This window comes from Falco rusticolus, chromosome 13, assembly GCF_015220075.1.
Source record: "Falco rusticolus isolate bFalRus1 chromosome 13, bFalRus1.pri, whole genome shotgun sequence".
Taxonomy (NCBI): domain Eukaryota; kingdom Metazoa; phylum Chordata; class Aves; order Falconiformes; family Falconidae; genus Falco; species Falco rusticolus.
In genome coordinates, this window is record NC_051199.1 from 6,895,484 (window position 1) to 6,911,363 (window position 15,880).

At 49.0% G+C, this 15,880-nt stretch overlaps 1 protein-coding gene across 11 annotated transcripts in view; it reads left to right on the forward strand.

The window, feature by feature from the left end:
- Positions 1-15,880, forward strand: part of ST6GAL1 (ST6 beta-galactoside alpha-2,6-sialyltransferase 1) — a 47,324-nt gene that overhangs the window by 22,223 nt on the left and 9,221 nt on the right. For 6 of the 11 annotated variants that reach the window (XM_037406664.1, XM_037406669.1, XM_037406666.1 and 3 more), the window contains 3 exons: positions 8,919-9,045; positions 10,182-10,862; positions 14,637-14,734. In XM_037406664.1, the coding sequence (XP_037262561.1) occupies positions 10,232-10,862; positions 14,637-14,734 (729 nt within the window). In that variant the 5' untranslated portion in view covers positions 8,919-9,045; positions 10,182-10,231. Of the gene's footprint in view, positions 1-5,209; positions 5,566-6,786; positions 7,219-7,562; positions 7,588-7,931; positions 8,155-8,918; positions 9,046-10,181; positions 10,863-14,636; positions 14,735-15,880 lie in introns of those variants that run through there. The other 5 variants (XM_037406671.1, XM_037406667.1, XM_037406668.1 and 2 more) reach the window with 5 other exon arrangements.

The following is a 15,880-nucleotide window of genomic DNA, read 5'->3' on the forward strand; positions in this document are numbered from 1 at the left end:
ATCACCGGGGTGCTGTCAGGGTGTGTAAGCGGGGAAGAAAAAAGGAATTCTTTTGGGCAGGTTGTTCCTGGCGCCACAGAGCTGCCAGCTACATAGCACGCTGTCTTGGGGAACTTGGAGCTGGAGCTGGCACTAGACTGGGCCAGGTCCTCCATCCCCCCGGGGAGTGGGCATCGCACGCCGTCTTGAGAGGCTCCTGGTGCTCCTGCAAAGCGTTCTCCGTGCTGGATCCTTAAGCAGAGGGCATACTCTTGGGTTTGAGTAGGAGGTACCATTAAACGTGGTTTTCGTTCAGAAGAATCGGGGGGGGGGGGGGGGGGGGGGGATGCTGAAGGAAGAAAATAGCAAGGAGGCTCTAAAGGCTTCATCAGGAAAGTTTCATTAATGTTTTCCATTTTTATAAATAGATACGTGAAACTTTGAGGGGGGAGGAGTGTCTTAAGCTCTTTAAATGTCTTTTAAATATATCTAGGCGCCCGGATTTGTGCTATACATTCATGTTGCCTTTGACTTAGAAAATTTAATTTTATTCAGGCAAGGTCACTCCCCTGGTGGTGTTCTTGTGGGCTTATGGATGGCAGACACATTTGAAATGATGCTACAAGGGGATAGTGTTACCAGATGAATAAAAGGGACTTGTGTTTAAAAAACAGAGCAGCAGCACTTGCTGTTACGAATGTCTGAAGTCCAGCCCTGCCACGAGCTCCCTGCGCGAGGACGTGGCTCATTGACGTGCCTTGGCAAAACGTATGTTTGACATCTGCTCCTGCAAATACTTTTAACTTCCGAGAACCTGGCTGCTGCCTCAACAAGGAGCGATGTTCGGGACTGGGGGTATACGGATGGCTGCGTATCTGCTACCTCGGCTGCGCCGCAGCCTGACACTGAACTTGAGCCGGGGCTTCATCAACAACGGGGGCTGCATTGTGCCTGGCTTTCTTCTGGCCATTTCAGTCTTGGTTTAACCGGTGGAACAGATGGTGCTTGGCAGAAGTGTTATCAATTTAGCTTACCCAGCACAATGGCTATGGAGAGCGAAAGCAAGCATTTTTAGTTAGTGGAAAAACATCTGATTGTTGTAATGTGGTTTTTTTCAACCTCATTTTCTATCAGAAACAAAGCGGTTAACTGCATTTTTGATGTTTCCATTTGTCTTCTGTGCCTCAAGTTCCTCACATAGAAAGGAACTGTTTTGATTTTTGCCAGGTAAGTAATTGAAGTGCTTGTTAAGTAATTTTTCTTATGATTTCCCTGGAAGTCATTTGCGTTGATGGGCTCTAATGGGTGTCCTTTCAGATATTTTCTTTATTGCCATTGGGATGTGCCTTTTTTCCTCAGTTCTTGATACTTTTTGATGAACACTCTTGACATCTGTATGTTTCTCTTCTGTTAGAATGTATGGCTTTCTTAGTGAAAACCAGTTTATTTTAAATGCAATGCAAGAAGTGTTTTGCTTAACATAGAGGGGTTTGAATAGTGCTTTCTGAAGTCAGTGGCCAGAATTCCTGTTTTACTTTTGCTCTCCAGTGAAGTTGGCACGGTGGAGTGCTGCTGTTGAGTGCCAGCCCTGCCATCCTCAACAGGGATGAGCTCTGGGTGTGAAGAGGAAAACCAAACCTCTGTAGTGCTGCTGGACAGAAAGCTAGTGATGGTGGATGCACAGTTCTGCAGGTTTATTTCAATGTCCTAGGTTAAGTTGCATTAAATCCTTTTCTGAGCAAGCTGTGAAGAGTTACTGCCTTGCCCTTGAGGAGACGGAAGGACATCGCACCCACCTGCAGAAGGCTGGTGTCAGAGAAATATTATCCTGAAGGGTAGCGTAGCTGCAGCTGGCACAAAGTGTATTTATTGTCCTGGGGCCACGGAATACCAATTACGTGTCTTGGCGCACAGTGATATTTGCAGAGGCATTAGGTGTTGACCTGCCACATGCTGCTAATTTAAAATAAAGAAGCACTCCCCTCTCATTCTGAAAGATAAATGTCATAGAGAAACACATGATTGGGGGGAACAAAGAAGTGGATTGTTGGATTTGAATGTGTAATGTTCCATGTAAAGTAAGTTGTCTTAAATGAGTGATTGCATCCTAGTCTTTAAAGCTGGGGCAGTGGAATTTTTGCTGTTGGCTTCAGTGTGGGAATGGCTATGGTAAAGCTGACTGATAATGAAAATCTCATTTGTAATTTCATGACTCTGGGGGGTGTGGGTATGGGAGCGGAAGCAGTGCTTTTGGGAATTGGTGCTGTTCATGCATGGTATGATACGCTTTCTATAATTTCTTCAATTTGAACATGAAACTGGCAATATTTAAAAGTGCCAAGGCTTGTTACCAGCAGCGGTCTCCAAATACGTTACTGAGCAGGGCCGCCACAGGCACATGCCCATCACAAACTGGCTTCTGGGTTGAACTGCTCCCTGAAAGCTCTTGGGTGGCTGGTGGACCACGTCCGAGCAGGAGTGTGCTGCCAGAGCCCAGCGCTCCCCCGGGGCACGCTAGCACCCCGTGCAGATGGGGTCTCTTCCCTGTCCATTACTATTAACAAGGAATATTCAGCAGCTGTCTGCCTGTGGGCTGGGAAGTGAGGTTTTGTAATGGAGAGGTGCCAGTCCCACCAGCGGAGAGCTTGGTCCTGTTCCAGAGTCTGTAAACACACCATCCCTCTGGGCAAGGAACCTACCAAGCAAGAAACATGTATATGGCATTCTTCACCGTGCCTTGATAATTATTTTTCCCCCCTGTCCTAAAAGTTAAATTGTCCTTCCATCTTCACGCAGCTGCAAAGGACTCTGAGGTAGCTCCTTTTTCCCTTGGCCAACAAGGTCAGGGACTGTTACTGCTGGGCCAGGGTGATGGGTAGAGCTTGTGGCTTTGCAGAAGGAGAAGATAGGGGGTTTGGGTGTTAACTGCTTTCCTGACAGTGCTGGAGCGAAGGGCGGTGATGTGATACACATGTCCGAGCTGAAGGTCGTCCCTCTGTGGATGCTGATCTTTGAACAGGTTGACAAAGGGACAGGAGGAGCATCCCTTTGGCAGTCACCAGCTCTTAGAGCAGCATGGCAGTTTGTTGAATCCCTGCCTTCCTCTGGTACGTTGGTTTGTGCCTGGACAGGAGCACCGCAGCAGCTGGAGGCTCCCTGCCTGGCGGAGCTGTGGGTGCTGCTGGGCACGCTGCTTCTTGCTGCAGCGGTAGCTGCTGGCGTGTCCGTAACTGCACCGGTCACCTGGTTCAGATGCTCTGGAGTGGCTTTGTCATCCTGTCTGCTGAGCTCCAACAGCTCCAAACATGCACGTCATTTCAGACCGTGCCCTGGTATGGGCTGGTGCATGGCCAGAGCTGTGCGAGCGTCCTGCTGGGATGGTGGGAGCTGGAGATGGGAAGCCACAACGGTGTGGGTCACCTCTTGCCCTGGGTCTCGGTGGCCTGTGGTGACTCTGTGGTTCTGCAGGTGCCTGGTGGAGCATCTGTGGCGAGTGAAAGAAAAACTGCTGCTTTTTAATTAGGGCAGAGGGGAAGCGCTGTGCTGCTGTGCAGAGCCACCCTCCAAAAACAACACGAGACCTCAGAAAAGGGGGGGAATAAAGGGCTGACACAGCCAGAAACGAAAGCTTCTGCCTTTATTAAATCTCAGTGTTTGTTGACACGTAAAACTGAAATGAAACACATGCTTAAACTTTCCCCTGTGCCTCCCCCCAAACTCTGCCTTTCCTATTCTCCTGGAGGATTTTTTTCAGCTGTGACAGCAGCATATTTTTTCTGGCGCATGCAGAGTTTTTCAGTGCAGGCAGGACTAATGGAATGATTTATTTCATTAGCAAGTGAATTGTATAGCTCCTCAATGCCTCATCTGAAATTTAACCATGTTCTTCACTTAAAATGCTTCTTTTCCTCATTTTCCACCTAACAAAAAAAAAATGGAGAACGAGGAATTTTTCTGTTTGGTGGCATTGGAAGCACTTACGTAAATGTATGGCTCAACAGATGTTTTATTTTTACAGCACAGTGATGTCTTGGAAAAAAACCCCCAAGAATTGCTAGAAGCGAGTCTTCCCTGTTTATATGTTTACAAAACCGAATACACAGTGTTGAATTAACAGGCCAGGCTAAATAAAGTATTAGAGAGATCTGCTGAAACTTTGCTCCCGAGGGACAATCTTTAGCTTCACAGATGTATTATCACCTTTCATCTAGTGTATCAAATATATGAAAAATACCACTTCTTCGTTTGCAAAATGATGTGATCTTAGTTGGTTTAATACTATAAAGGCTTTTGATTATTATTTTTTTTCCAGGACAGGAATAGGGAATTTTAAGAGCAGATGTGGTTTCAAGGTTACTTCTTGTATTGCATTTTTTTTTCTCCTCCTCAATTTCCTTGGGTATTTTATTTTATTTTGAATGGAAGAATTCCTGCCCTACATCTCCATGTCTTTCCTCTTTCAGTATCCCCTTTTTCACACACTTTCATGTGAACTTATTCTGCCTCTCCTGCTGGCCACTATTCTCTTCATGGGTGCTTTACAGAAGGTGCTGGGTGGAGGAAGGGGTTAGTACCAAGAATGTACAAAATAGGAATAAAAAGGTGCAGTTGAAGTATAAAATGTTCGTATGGGGGTGCATAAAAACATATCAAAAATACACCAGCAAAAGCTGGGAGCAAAGCTGTACTGCTTTGTATTTAGGCATGGCACAGTTGTGGGTGCAGATGGAAATGCATAAATGAAGGAAGCCTGGAAAGAAACGTAAATGCTCTAAGTTTAAATATGAAATTGTTATCACATTACCCAAAAAAAGACTGAGGAACAACTTGCTGAATTAAAAAGCTTTTGTGCATGCAGCCGAGGCAAGAAAACCGCAGGTGAATGATGCTGGTGTGTGAGCAGGGGGACCAAGGAGAGGCTTAGCAGAACAGGTGGAAGTGATCCCTGCATGTGCCCGTCCTCAGGGATTGCATCTCTCAAACCATCGTTTAAATTAAATTAAAGGTGTTATTTGACATGATTGCATTTCAGAGGGACTCTGGTGGGATCTGTGGCTTCAGACCAGTAAACATAATAAAAATAAAACTAACACCTGCATCAGTAAGAACTGATGGAGGAGTCTCATCAACTGTTTGCAGAAGAGTCGTGTTTCAAGTCTCTGTGCCTCTTTCCTCTTCTCTCATTTTCAGAAGGTAGCAAACCTGGAGAGAGGGGAACAGCACGCTCGGAATTTTCAAGGGTTTGGTGAGGTTGCTTCCCAAGAGTCTCAGAAAAAAACAAAACCTATGCTGTCATGGGGTGAGAAGGTTTCTGTCCTGGATTAGTGACTGCCTAGTGGGTAGGAAACCAAGCGGTCGGGTTTCACAACACCACAGAAGTCCCACGGGGATTTGCTCCAAGATCTCTGCTGTTGAACAGTGATAACGGATCCGTGAAGGCTAGGAGGAAGGGCCAGGTGTGGGGTTTTGCTGGCTTCGTTTGCAGAGGGCTGCGGGGACCAGAGGAAACACCAAGCAGCTGCAGGGGGATCCGGTGGTCCTGGGTGGCCGGGCAGCACAGCAGCAAAGGAAGCCCGTGCTAGCGGGGTAAGATAACGCTCTTTTGTCATATTTTATTCCTGCCCTCTGCCCTGTGCTGGGGGCAGCTCAGTGAGTCAGTCCTGCTTGCAAAATATCCAGAAGTCATTACCAGCAGCCTAGAGCTCAGGGCTTAGTGATGGTCAAGGAGGGAAACAGAAGTGGAGGAGGTTTTGGAAGGAGAACGAAGCCAGCCCTGTTATATTGCTGCTGGGCCACGTGTCCCGCGGTGTGCAGCTGGGTGTCCCGGTGTGCCGGCCTCGAGGGATGTTTGTGTGCTGCTGATGGTGCTGGGGATGGTGACCAGGAGAGTCGGAGGTGCGGAAAAGCTGCTGTGCAAGGAGGGATTGGAACAAGCGGGACTCCGCCTGGAAAAGCAGCGAGTGGGGTAAAGGGGGGTGTTAGATGGTGCAGCCATGAAATGACCGTGCGGAGGGTGAAGGCAGAAGGATTAGTGTCAGTACGGTCGGGTTTGCGGTGTTGAAGCGGGGAGAGGAGGGGTTATCTTTGCAAGGTAAGCGGTTGCAGAATTCATTGCCTCAGGCTGCTTGGGAAATGCAAGTGGTTTCAAGAAGCAATTAAACAAATGTGCAGAGGATGGGCATTGGTACAGCTGGTGGCGCAACTTTTGTGGAATCTGTGTACATTTACTGAAAGATAAATGTATTCATACATTTGTCTGTATTTATGCAGTTTCTCTGCTGTCAGTCACTGTAGGAGACAGGTAAAGGGTTGACAGGCTTTCAGTTTAATGAGGTGAAGACCCTGTTGTTAGTGGGTTTAGGGTAAATCTGGTGGGTTGTGGAAATGGGGGTTGCCTGGTGTTCCCTGCCAGGGCACTGCTGGCTGTAGCTCCCCGGGACAACAGCATTGCCCAGGACGTGAGCAGCCACAGGGCTTTTGTGCTCTGCTGTACTTCGGTGGTTAAGACCCGAGTCCAGCGAGATACTCGGACACCAGAGGTTAAGTGTAAGAGCGTTTGGGCAGGGTATAATTCCCTGACTGCCTTGAAGATGCTTCATCACACGCCTGTTCTCTGCACAGGATTAATTTACCCCCAGAGGACCGGCTGTGTGGGCTTAGCCTGCCAGCGCTGCACCGCGCAGCCGCCTCGGGCTCGAGGTTTCAGGAAGGCAGAAGCTATTTGTTTAAGTGTTTTCATAGGTTGGGGGAAATTTTTTTTTTTTCTGTCCTTTCTTAGTACTCATAGCTGACGCCTTGTGCTTCGTGTAGATAAGTTTCTGTCACCTCTGAAGAGCCCGTTTGTACTAGCTGCTGCGATACAGGAGTGCACGCAAGTGACTTATCTAAAGGCACGGGAAGAGAGCAGCGCTTGTGGGCTATCCTAGCGTGCCTGGAAGAGCAGCTGCCTTCCTGCTCCGCAGAAAAGGTTCCATGGCAGAATGCTTGAGAGGGACCTCATGTCAGGACGCTACTTGTGCAAATAAAATCATATCACGTGAAGGAGTACTAATAACTGAACTGAACTGCGGTGAATCCACAGTGAACAAAAGGTACCTTGGAATGTTGTGGCTCTGCTAAAATATCCTGGCTTGCAGAACCTACTTTGCCAGCTCACAAACCAAAGCAAAATAACTGCTCACGTTGCAGCAGTGTGCACAGTCATCAAAGGCAGGGATTGTGTTGTGCTGAGTGCTAAAGGTGAGTTTTCCAGGTTCCTTTGCATGGCCCGGGGAGGAGAGGAGGGACTGTGACTCGGTGGGCATCCCCCGCTGTGCAGCACTGGGAGGAGTGTCTCTGCAGGAGCCTGCAGTGACCCGTAAGGTTGTTCCACCACGATGAACCCGCTGCTCCTCTGGATTATCTTAGCCCTGGGAAACAAAGGCTGCCAGCGCTGAGACATGCCTGCTATCGTCTACACCTGGAAACCCTTCAGGAGACATGGCAGAGCCCGCAGCAAAGAGCCGGGCTCGGCAGGGCGGCCGGGGCACCTCCCGTGGCTGCAGGCTCCGTCCTGCCCACGCAGAACATCTCGGTTGAGTTCCCTGGATGCCAGACACTTCCTCTTGTGTAAAGAAGTAGAGCGTGAACAGTGGGGTTGGGTGCTGCATGAAGTGTGGTCGGAGGGAGGTGGCTCCGAGTGTTGTCCTAAGCTGGCCCTTAAGTCTATTTTGGTGTTTCTCGATTTGGAAAACGTTGCTGTCCAAGTGTGTGCCTGCAGAGGCTGGGCAGCGCGGGGGCTGGCTCGGGGTGCTTTCCCCTTTAGCAGATGCTTTTGCAGGCTCCTGCCTTGGCATGGCTCCTGCTGTTCCTGCGGGCACCCAGCAGACGGGGAGCGGGCGGCCGTGGGGGTCTCCAGCTGCAGGGTGGGGGGGTGGGGGGGGCAGGGGGGAGCAGGACAGAGGCCACAGCAGAGGAGGAACTGCAATGGCGAACAGCTGCTCCTGGCAGAAGAGAGCACAACGATGTCCCGCATCCCCTCCTGACACCCCCCCCTTCCCCAGACGGCTGTACCTCTCCATCTGAAACTGTACTTACTGGCCAAAAAGGCACCAGTGTGCTGTACTAGTGCCGGCGTTTCCAGCAAGTGAAAAGTGAGGTGGTCTGCTGAGGCAGGGGAAATTATTTCAGTAAAAGGTACAGTTGCTTGTGCTTCTTGAATCTTGTTGTTGTTTAAGAACTGGAAGGAAGACGGTGTTTGCTTTTCATTTGTGGGGTGCTCTGTAAGAAATAAAGTTGAATTCCTTAGTAGAGTTAAAAGAAAATGTAAGTAGTCAGCAGTAGGATGCTTTAATAATTTAGTATTTAATCCTGTGAAGGGTAGCATTTGTAATGTAGCTTATGCGGCATCGTACCGACTCAGAGCTCCTGCAAAAGCGGGAATTGTATAACACTGTGAAATCCCTTTTTCTTGCTGCATTTCCTTGGTAGAGGGAAACTGTAGAGTCTAAAATAGCTTTGTCTATTTTGTGAAGACCTGTGGATGAAGACACATGTTATAAAGCAACTTTTCATACAACTCGCTTGCTCCAAAAAAGCGGAGTCTTCTCTGCCACTGCGTTCGAGGAAGATCGTGTGAATTTCCCAAGAATAGGCAGGAAAACATTTCCCTAGGGAAAGTTAGCTTTTTCTTTCCTTTCCCTTGTAAAGCATCAGCACTGGGGTTTTTCCTTCACCGTATTACGAGTGTATCCACTGCTCAGATCCTTCTCCCCGGGGAAGGCTGTCGGTCGGGTGGGAGCACAGAGCAGGCAGCTGCCAGCCAGCTCCTCCTTCAGCTGAGAGTAGATTTCAGACCAAGAAGGGAGATGCCCATTCTGAGTGGGCATTTAAGCATTTAAAAGACTTATGTATAGTGGGTGGGGGTTTTATCTTGTTTGTTTGTTTGTTTGTTTTTGCAGGTGTTTCTTGAACTCTTCAGTGCATCACAGAACTGTTGTATTTTGGGATATCCTGCTTAAACCCTCGGAAGAATATCTGCCGACAGCCAAAAATGACTTGAGTTGGAGAGCCGCTGCTTTATCACAGGTAGGGAGCCTGTTGGTGGCTCAGTACCTTCTCGGTGCCACAGCTTAGCACCGCTTGCTTTCAGCACGTTGCTCAAGGAGGCAGGTGCTGCTAGTGCCTCTCTAGGGTGGGTAGTGATCCGCGTGTGTTTGTCTCCCGAGGAGAACTGGGACATCCACCTGGTGTCTCCATGCTGCTCCCACGTTTTTGGAGGCATCCCGGAGCAGCCATGTAGGGAAAGGAGCAGCTGCTGCCCTGCCTCCTGTGGTCCTGCGTGCCGCTCGCAAGGTGTTTCTGCCTCAGCATGTGTTTCCTACGCCAGCCCCTTGTGCTGCCTGGGTTGAGCTGCCCTTTGGGCACTCCTGCTATCGAATTGCCCCCTTTAGTAACCTGATGGGAGCTGGAGGGTGTCCACTGATATGAGGTAGTGCAGAAGAGGACGGGTAGTGCTGTACAACATGGTGTTGGCTTGGCTTTCTGCAGGGGTAACATACCTTGAGTAATGTTTATCAAAGTGCATTTATGAACCCAAACATGCCTCAAACCCTGCTGTGGGTGAAGTGGCTCCCAGCAGCTGTGAATGAGGTTTGATGCTGGGAATACCCCCAGCCCACTGCAGTCACCATGTGTCAGTACCAGGCTGTACTCCTGGTGTTCGTGAACTCACAGGTCTTTTTTTTTTTTTTCTTTTCATTTTTTTTTCCCCCACAGTTACATGATTTATTATGTGCTTCACTAGCGCTTGTGCCTACGGTCAAGTAGAAGCTCAATTCTGGAAATGCTAGTGGTAGGATTTGGATGTTGGCTGGGATGGGAGATGAGGGAAAGCAAGGTGGAGACTTGCCCTGCTGCTGGTGTGATGCTGGCAGCATTAAACTTGACTGTCACTTATGGAAGGGAATAGGCAAAAGGTTTGAGCGGCAGTGGCCTCAGACCACAGTTACGTAGCCTGTGGTGGCTAACAGCCAGCTCAGATCTTACCGTTTGGGGTGTGAGGTGGTGGACTTTGAAAGGAGATCTTCAAACAGCCTGAATTGTTCAGATTACTCCTATGTTCTCCCTCTCCCCTCTGATTGCCCACACACTGATATTTATAAATTTATATATACTCATGCCTGTGCATGCAGCCCTGACTGAGATGTGTTCCTCTCTCCTAGGACCAGCTCCCTGCCCCGTGTTCAGGTCCCATTTGGATGCACCGTACACTATGGTTCACATCAATGTGTTGAAAAAATTAATGTGTGTTCTTGTGGTGGTACTGGTAGCACTGACAGTTTGCCTGTGGAGAGAGACGAGAAGAAGCTACTACATTTCTTTCAAGACTGGGAACGATGATTTGCAGGTTCACAGGACTCTGGAAAAATGGAACCCACTTAAATCCCAGGGCTTTTTCCGTGAAGCAGCTGGTGAACTGGGTGAGATGCCCAAAGTGTGGTTTGGTAACCACAACAAAGTAAAAAGCAGCACCTCTGGAATGGCTGAAAAATCCAAGAAAGCAGCAGACAGCGTGAAGGTATGGGATAAGGACAGTTCATCCAGAAATCTCATACCCAGGCTGCAGAAGGTCAGAATGAACTACCTGTCCATGAACAAGTACAACGTGACTTACACCGGCAAGAGGAATGCTGCTAAACTCAGTCCAGAGAAGCTGCTCTGCCAGCTACGGGACAGAGTGAATGTGACCATGATACAGGGATCGGATGGTCCTTTTGGCACCTCTGAATGGCAGCAATACCTACCAGGGAAAAGCCTCAATGAAACAGTGGGCAGCCTGGGTCGCTGTGCTGTCGTCTCCTCAGCAGGATCTCTGAAATCATCTCATTTGGGACAAGAGATAGGTTGGTATCGTTCTATTAGCATAGTGTTAAATAACATTGGGTTATAACTTACGCTGAATACAAGTAACCTGCTGCCATGCTTTTGCCGGTAAGTCTCTGGTGTGGTCACAAAGATGTTTAAAGTAAATTTAAATATTATTCTTAAACTTCTGCTAAAGTTAGTGAACATTACAGCATGGGAGGAGATGGGAGCAATGATCAGATTCGCCCGTCCTCTCTGAGCGCGCACACCGTGCGGTGTAGGCTGCACTGTGCTGCCCTAGAGCGCCGTGTCTGTGAGCCTTGGACCTTGGGCAGAGCAAACCAGGCCAGCCCCAGGGGAGTGGAGGCGTTGGAGGGAGCTGAGAGGACACGGTGTATGTGCAATTAGTTCCGTTCAATTTATTCTATTCAATTATTTCTTCTATTCAATTATTCTACTCCTTTCAATTTTCACGATCACGTTGGCATCACTAGTGTAGCACTAACACTGAGTACCAGAGTGTGGTCTTGGTTCCTGAAGTGTTTGCTTATTGAGAGGGTTTGGGGTGGGTTGGGTAATGCCAGTGTGCTCATTGCAGTGTTAACAGTCAGAAAATTTTCGGTCAGAAAGACTTCTTCAGGGAAGAAGTAAAAGAAGACAGTGATGGGGACACCAGACACAGCCCTAAGCAATCTTCTGCAGTTGACCGGGGGCCTGGGCACAGGCAGTCTTCAAGGTCCCATCCAGCCTTTAGTGATGCTGTAATCCCTGCTCATGGCTTTCCAAAAGTGGCACCGCTTCATTCTGAGCCATAAGGCAGTGGCTGAGTTTGAGTGGCCCAGAAGACCGCAGAAAAACTTTACAGGGCTTTATTTTACTTCTTTAGACGACATTTGGTTACGCTTTGTAAAGTCTTACCTGGCTGTATTTGTCTTGAGGTTATTGCATTAATTAATAAATGCTGAAGCACTGATCTCATGCTGTGGGTTATAAAGCAGCATGTTGTGATACCAGAGCATTGTGTGTCTTTTAAGAAAGCAGCATGCAGGGGAAACCAGCTCACCGGGCTTCAACTCGGGTTTTTGTGCCTGGCAGAAAATTCTCCTGTGCCTGTAGCTCCCTCAGCTTTCTTCATTAATTGTGGTTTGAGGCTCACTTAAAATTCACACTTCGCTAATGCCCAGGAGTTTTCTCTCCAGTGGAAATTGTTTGCAGGATTTGGTGTGTTCCTGAGCTGTCTGTTGGATCAGGTCCCTTTGGCCTAAGCTGCAAGGAGCCTTCGTCCTCTGAAACAAGTAGATGGATAGCTTTTAATATATTATTTAGGGACAGGAACTTGGGCAAAGCTTTCAGAGTTCTAGTCCCTGGATGCTTGCAGGAGGGTCAGGGTTTTGTTCTGGTTCTTGCTCAGAAGTTCTCCCCTGAACTCCTGTGTGCTCCACAGGGCAGGTAGGCAGGTGCTAGGATGAGGTTGAACACTGGAGTGTGTTTAAAAGCTACGAAAAGTGCGATGAACACAATAGTGGTGGTATGAACCAGGACAGCATCGCCTCTGGTAAAAATTACAGGTGGGAGCTGGTTGATGTGTTTCCACCTCTTGGGAGTGTTTGAGGCCAGGTGGGGCAAGACGTGGGAAGCTGATTCTGATTTTTTCCTTGGAGTACCTGTCTTGGCTTCTTCAGGTGCCTCTTAAAGTTCAGTAGCTAAAGGTTTCCACAGCAGTGCCCTTCTGTTGGAACACCCTCCCCCGCCACAGCTTGTGTCCAACGGTGTCCCCGTTAGGCTCCAGCATATTGACAAAACCACTCGCTCCTCTGCGAGGAGACCCTCTGGAGAGCTGAGGGCGATGGCAGTGGTGTAACGTGGTCCATGCCCGGGTTGGATTCGGTGCGGGAGCAGAGAAGCAGCGCCATGGGCAGCGCTCCGGCTGTGGCGCAGCTGGGAGGACGTCAGAGGTGGGAAGCCATTCCATCATTCTGGTGGCCGGGCTCTGAGCTTGTCCCCAAAGCCGAGGCACTGCCGTTAACCCCTGGTGGTGTCCCCGGTGATGTTCCTCACGCCTGAGTTGCAGACTTCAACCTTCCTGCTCAAGCAGTCACCTCTGCTAGCGACTCCGCAGCATCTGGGGCACTTGCAGCCTTGAAACGTCTGGGGTGAATATCGAGGGATTTGGGAGAATTCCATGTATTTATGTACATCTTTTTTCCCACTTCTGACCTGATGTATTTCCATGTCAGAAAAGCTGTGGTTTTGTTGGAGGAAGGTGCCAAAAAGGTACTAAATCTGACAGGCCTACAATGAATCATTTGTGTAGATAAGCACAATGGGTCACTCAATTTCCAGGAAATATTTGTTCCGTGTAATCAAATGAGCAGTTAGTCAATGGACAGGAGGCTGGCAGAGCAGAACAGGGAGAAGCTTGTAAACAAGCAGCTCATATCTTACAGGGCTCTCGGTGTTGTTGGAGGTTACGAATTGCCAGAATCAGAGTTCTGTGATACGAGAAGTAACAAGTGCAGCCCAACCACCTGGAAAAAGTGCTTCAGAGAACCAGCTACTCTGCCTGTGCAGTCATCAGATGCCCTTTTTGAAAGCAAATTTAGGGCATCATAACACTTGATGTCTGCCTGAAGTTAGTTGTATGGGGAAATTATAACCCTGTACTACATTGATGCAAGGTAGGATGTGGAGGTGAGGGGCTGTAGTGGTAACTACAGAGCTGCTTCTGGGCGTGGATGTGGTTTTTTGGGAAACATCACCTTTCTGGGTTTTGTGTGCTGATTTGAAAGGGCTCTAAACAGTATCTACTTGTCTATGAGAATGAAGTAGCTGAGAAAAGAGTCTTCACTGCCAGTGATTACTGATCCTCCAGCACTGCTTGTGAGAACACCTGTGTTTTCCAGAAAATGATCTTGAAAAGACCTGGTTCTGGACCAGGAGAGCCCTTCTGCCCTGGCAGGGGACTCAGCAGTTCCCCATGGACCCCGGCTGCAGATGCCATGAGCTTTGGTTGTGTGGCCTCAGCTCAAAGGCAAGGAAGGTGGTCCTGCTCCTCTAACAGCACCTCTGATCACATTAAAGGTTTCCTGACCAAATCTAGCAGGTAGGTATGGAGGAGCAGGGGTGCCAGGGTGACAGGCACAAACACCCCCTGTGCCGCAGCAGCAGCCTGGCTCTGTGGCATTACAGCCGCCTGGGCAGCTGGACCAAGGCAGAGGAGGGTGCTGGAGGAATGCTGTGCTATCTTAAGAGATGATGCCAGCAGGGGAAAATGCACTGAATCTCAAGGCATATAACAAGCCTTGCCTGTTAAATGCACAGCAGTGGTTTTATTTCTGTAACGTGGGAGGTACGCTGGCAGGCTGAAGTCAGCTTTGCTTTCCCCTGTGGTTATTACACATGTTTCTCTGGCTGGTCAACTGCCAGGCTGCAAGAGGACACTGGCTGGCCATTATTTCCTAGTTACTTCATTTGCAGCCAGCCACATGGTAAATTAATTGTGTACTGGTCTGTCTGCTGGTAAAGTGGAAAGAAAAAGAGGGAGGGTGATGCTGTGCTCCTCTGTGCGGAGCAAATGCTCTGAGAGGGCTGCTCTCTCAGCCTGCCAGTTTAAGAAGTGGATTTTTAAAAATGTATTGATCATAAAGTTAGACTAACAACTTCTGCCACAGAATCTGGCTTGGTACTTCTCACTGTTACATGGAAGGCTAGAAACAGCCAGTTTGTATAGAAGTGCAAGTGAATAACCTAGTACACGTTTCTTCCATCGCTCAGTTGTCAGCTCACAGGCTTTCACTCCCTTTTGCTTTCAGACACCCACGATGCCGTCTTGCGATTCAACGGGGCTCCTATCAGCGGCTTTCAAGAAGATGTGGGGCAAAAGACCACAATTCGTCTTGTGAACTCCCAGGTAGGTCTGGCGAACACGTGCCAAGCGTGGCAGAGCTGCGTGCTGCCCCTGCACCCCGGGCAGCTGGGAGGCAGGCTGAAACAACAGCATCCGCGGGGCTTCTGGGTTCATCTGCTGCTGGGACGTCTTTGAAATGAAGTTGGGGAGAACAGGGCTTTCCATCTGATTTCTCCTGTCCTTAGCAGATAGCTGCAGGATGGGAGCGTCTTTCCTTGTAAGAGGGGACAGTTGGTCATGAGGTTGCCGCAGTTAAACTAGCATGTGCTATCGGACCTGCCATAGCCTGCTGGCGGTGTACAGCGGGCACAAGGTGATCTGATTTTTGTCTTGGCTTGAAATGTCTTTGTTGGAGAAGGAAGGCTGGCTGCTTGCTTGCTGCTGTGCTTTGGGAGCACAAGGCAGGAACGACACCACGGCTCAGCTAATGCTCAGCAAACAGGGGTGTGCCAAGAGATGAGCTGTGCCCCAGAGATGGGTGTGAAGAATGAAGGAAGTTTATTTGGCTTTTAATAAAGGAACAATACTTCTTTTCTGCCCAGCGATGACAGACTGTAGACAACGTGTTAACCAGGGCTGTTAAATGGCTGAAGGCACTTTTAGAGCTGTAGCCTGTGTGCAGCCAGGAGGGGTGTGGGCTCTGGTGGGGGAGCCGTAGGGTCCAGGACCTCATTGCAGAGCACGGCAGAAAGCACCTTCAATGCAAGGCATTGTGTACAGAGTTACATTTTTCCCGACTCTTCAAGAGCTCTTTCTAGGTATGAGGCTGTCCTTCTGCTCAATTTCTTTGGACTTCAGTAGGCTTTGAAGCAGACTCTCGGTGGTTAGGGCCATGTCTAACAACATGCTAGCAGGGTTAGTGTGCCACCCATTCAGGAGCAGAGTGAGACCTGCAGAAGAGACCATCACTGCCTTAGCTATGTCTGAGACTGTGCCTTCTTCCACATAGCTGTTGCCCTTCGTGTTTGCCCATCTCAGTGCAGGGTGGAGTTCAAGTGCAGACATGCAAAGAAAAGAGGATATCACAGCAGCATGTGCTGGGGAGGGGATGGAGTGGGGCAGTAGAATACTGAATAGGCCAAGAGTCGCTGAATGAAAGACCTGGTGCAGCAGTGCAGCACAGGGTGTGAGCACCCAGGAAGAGGAGGA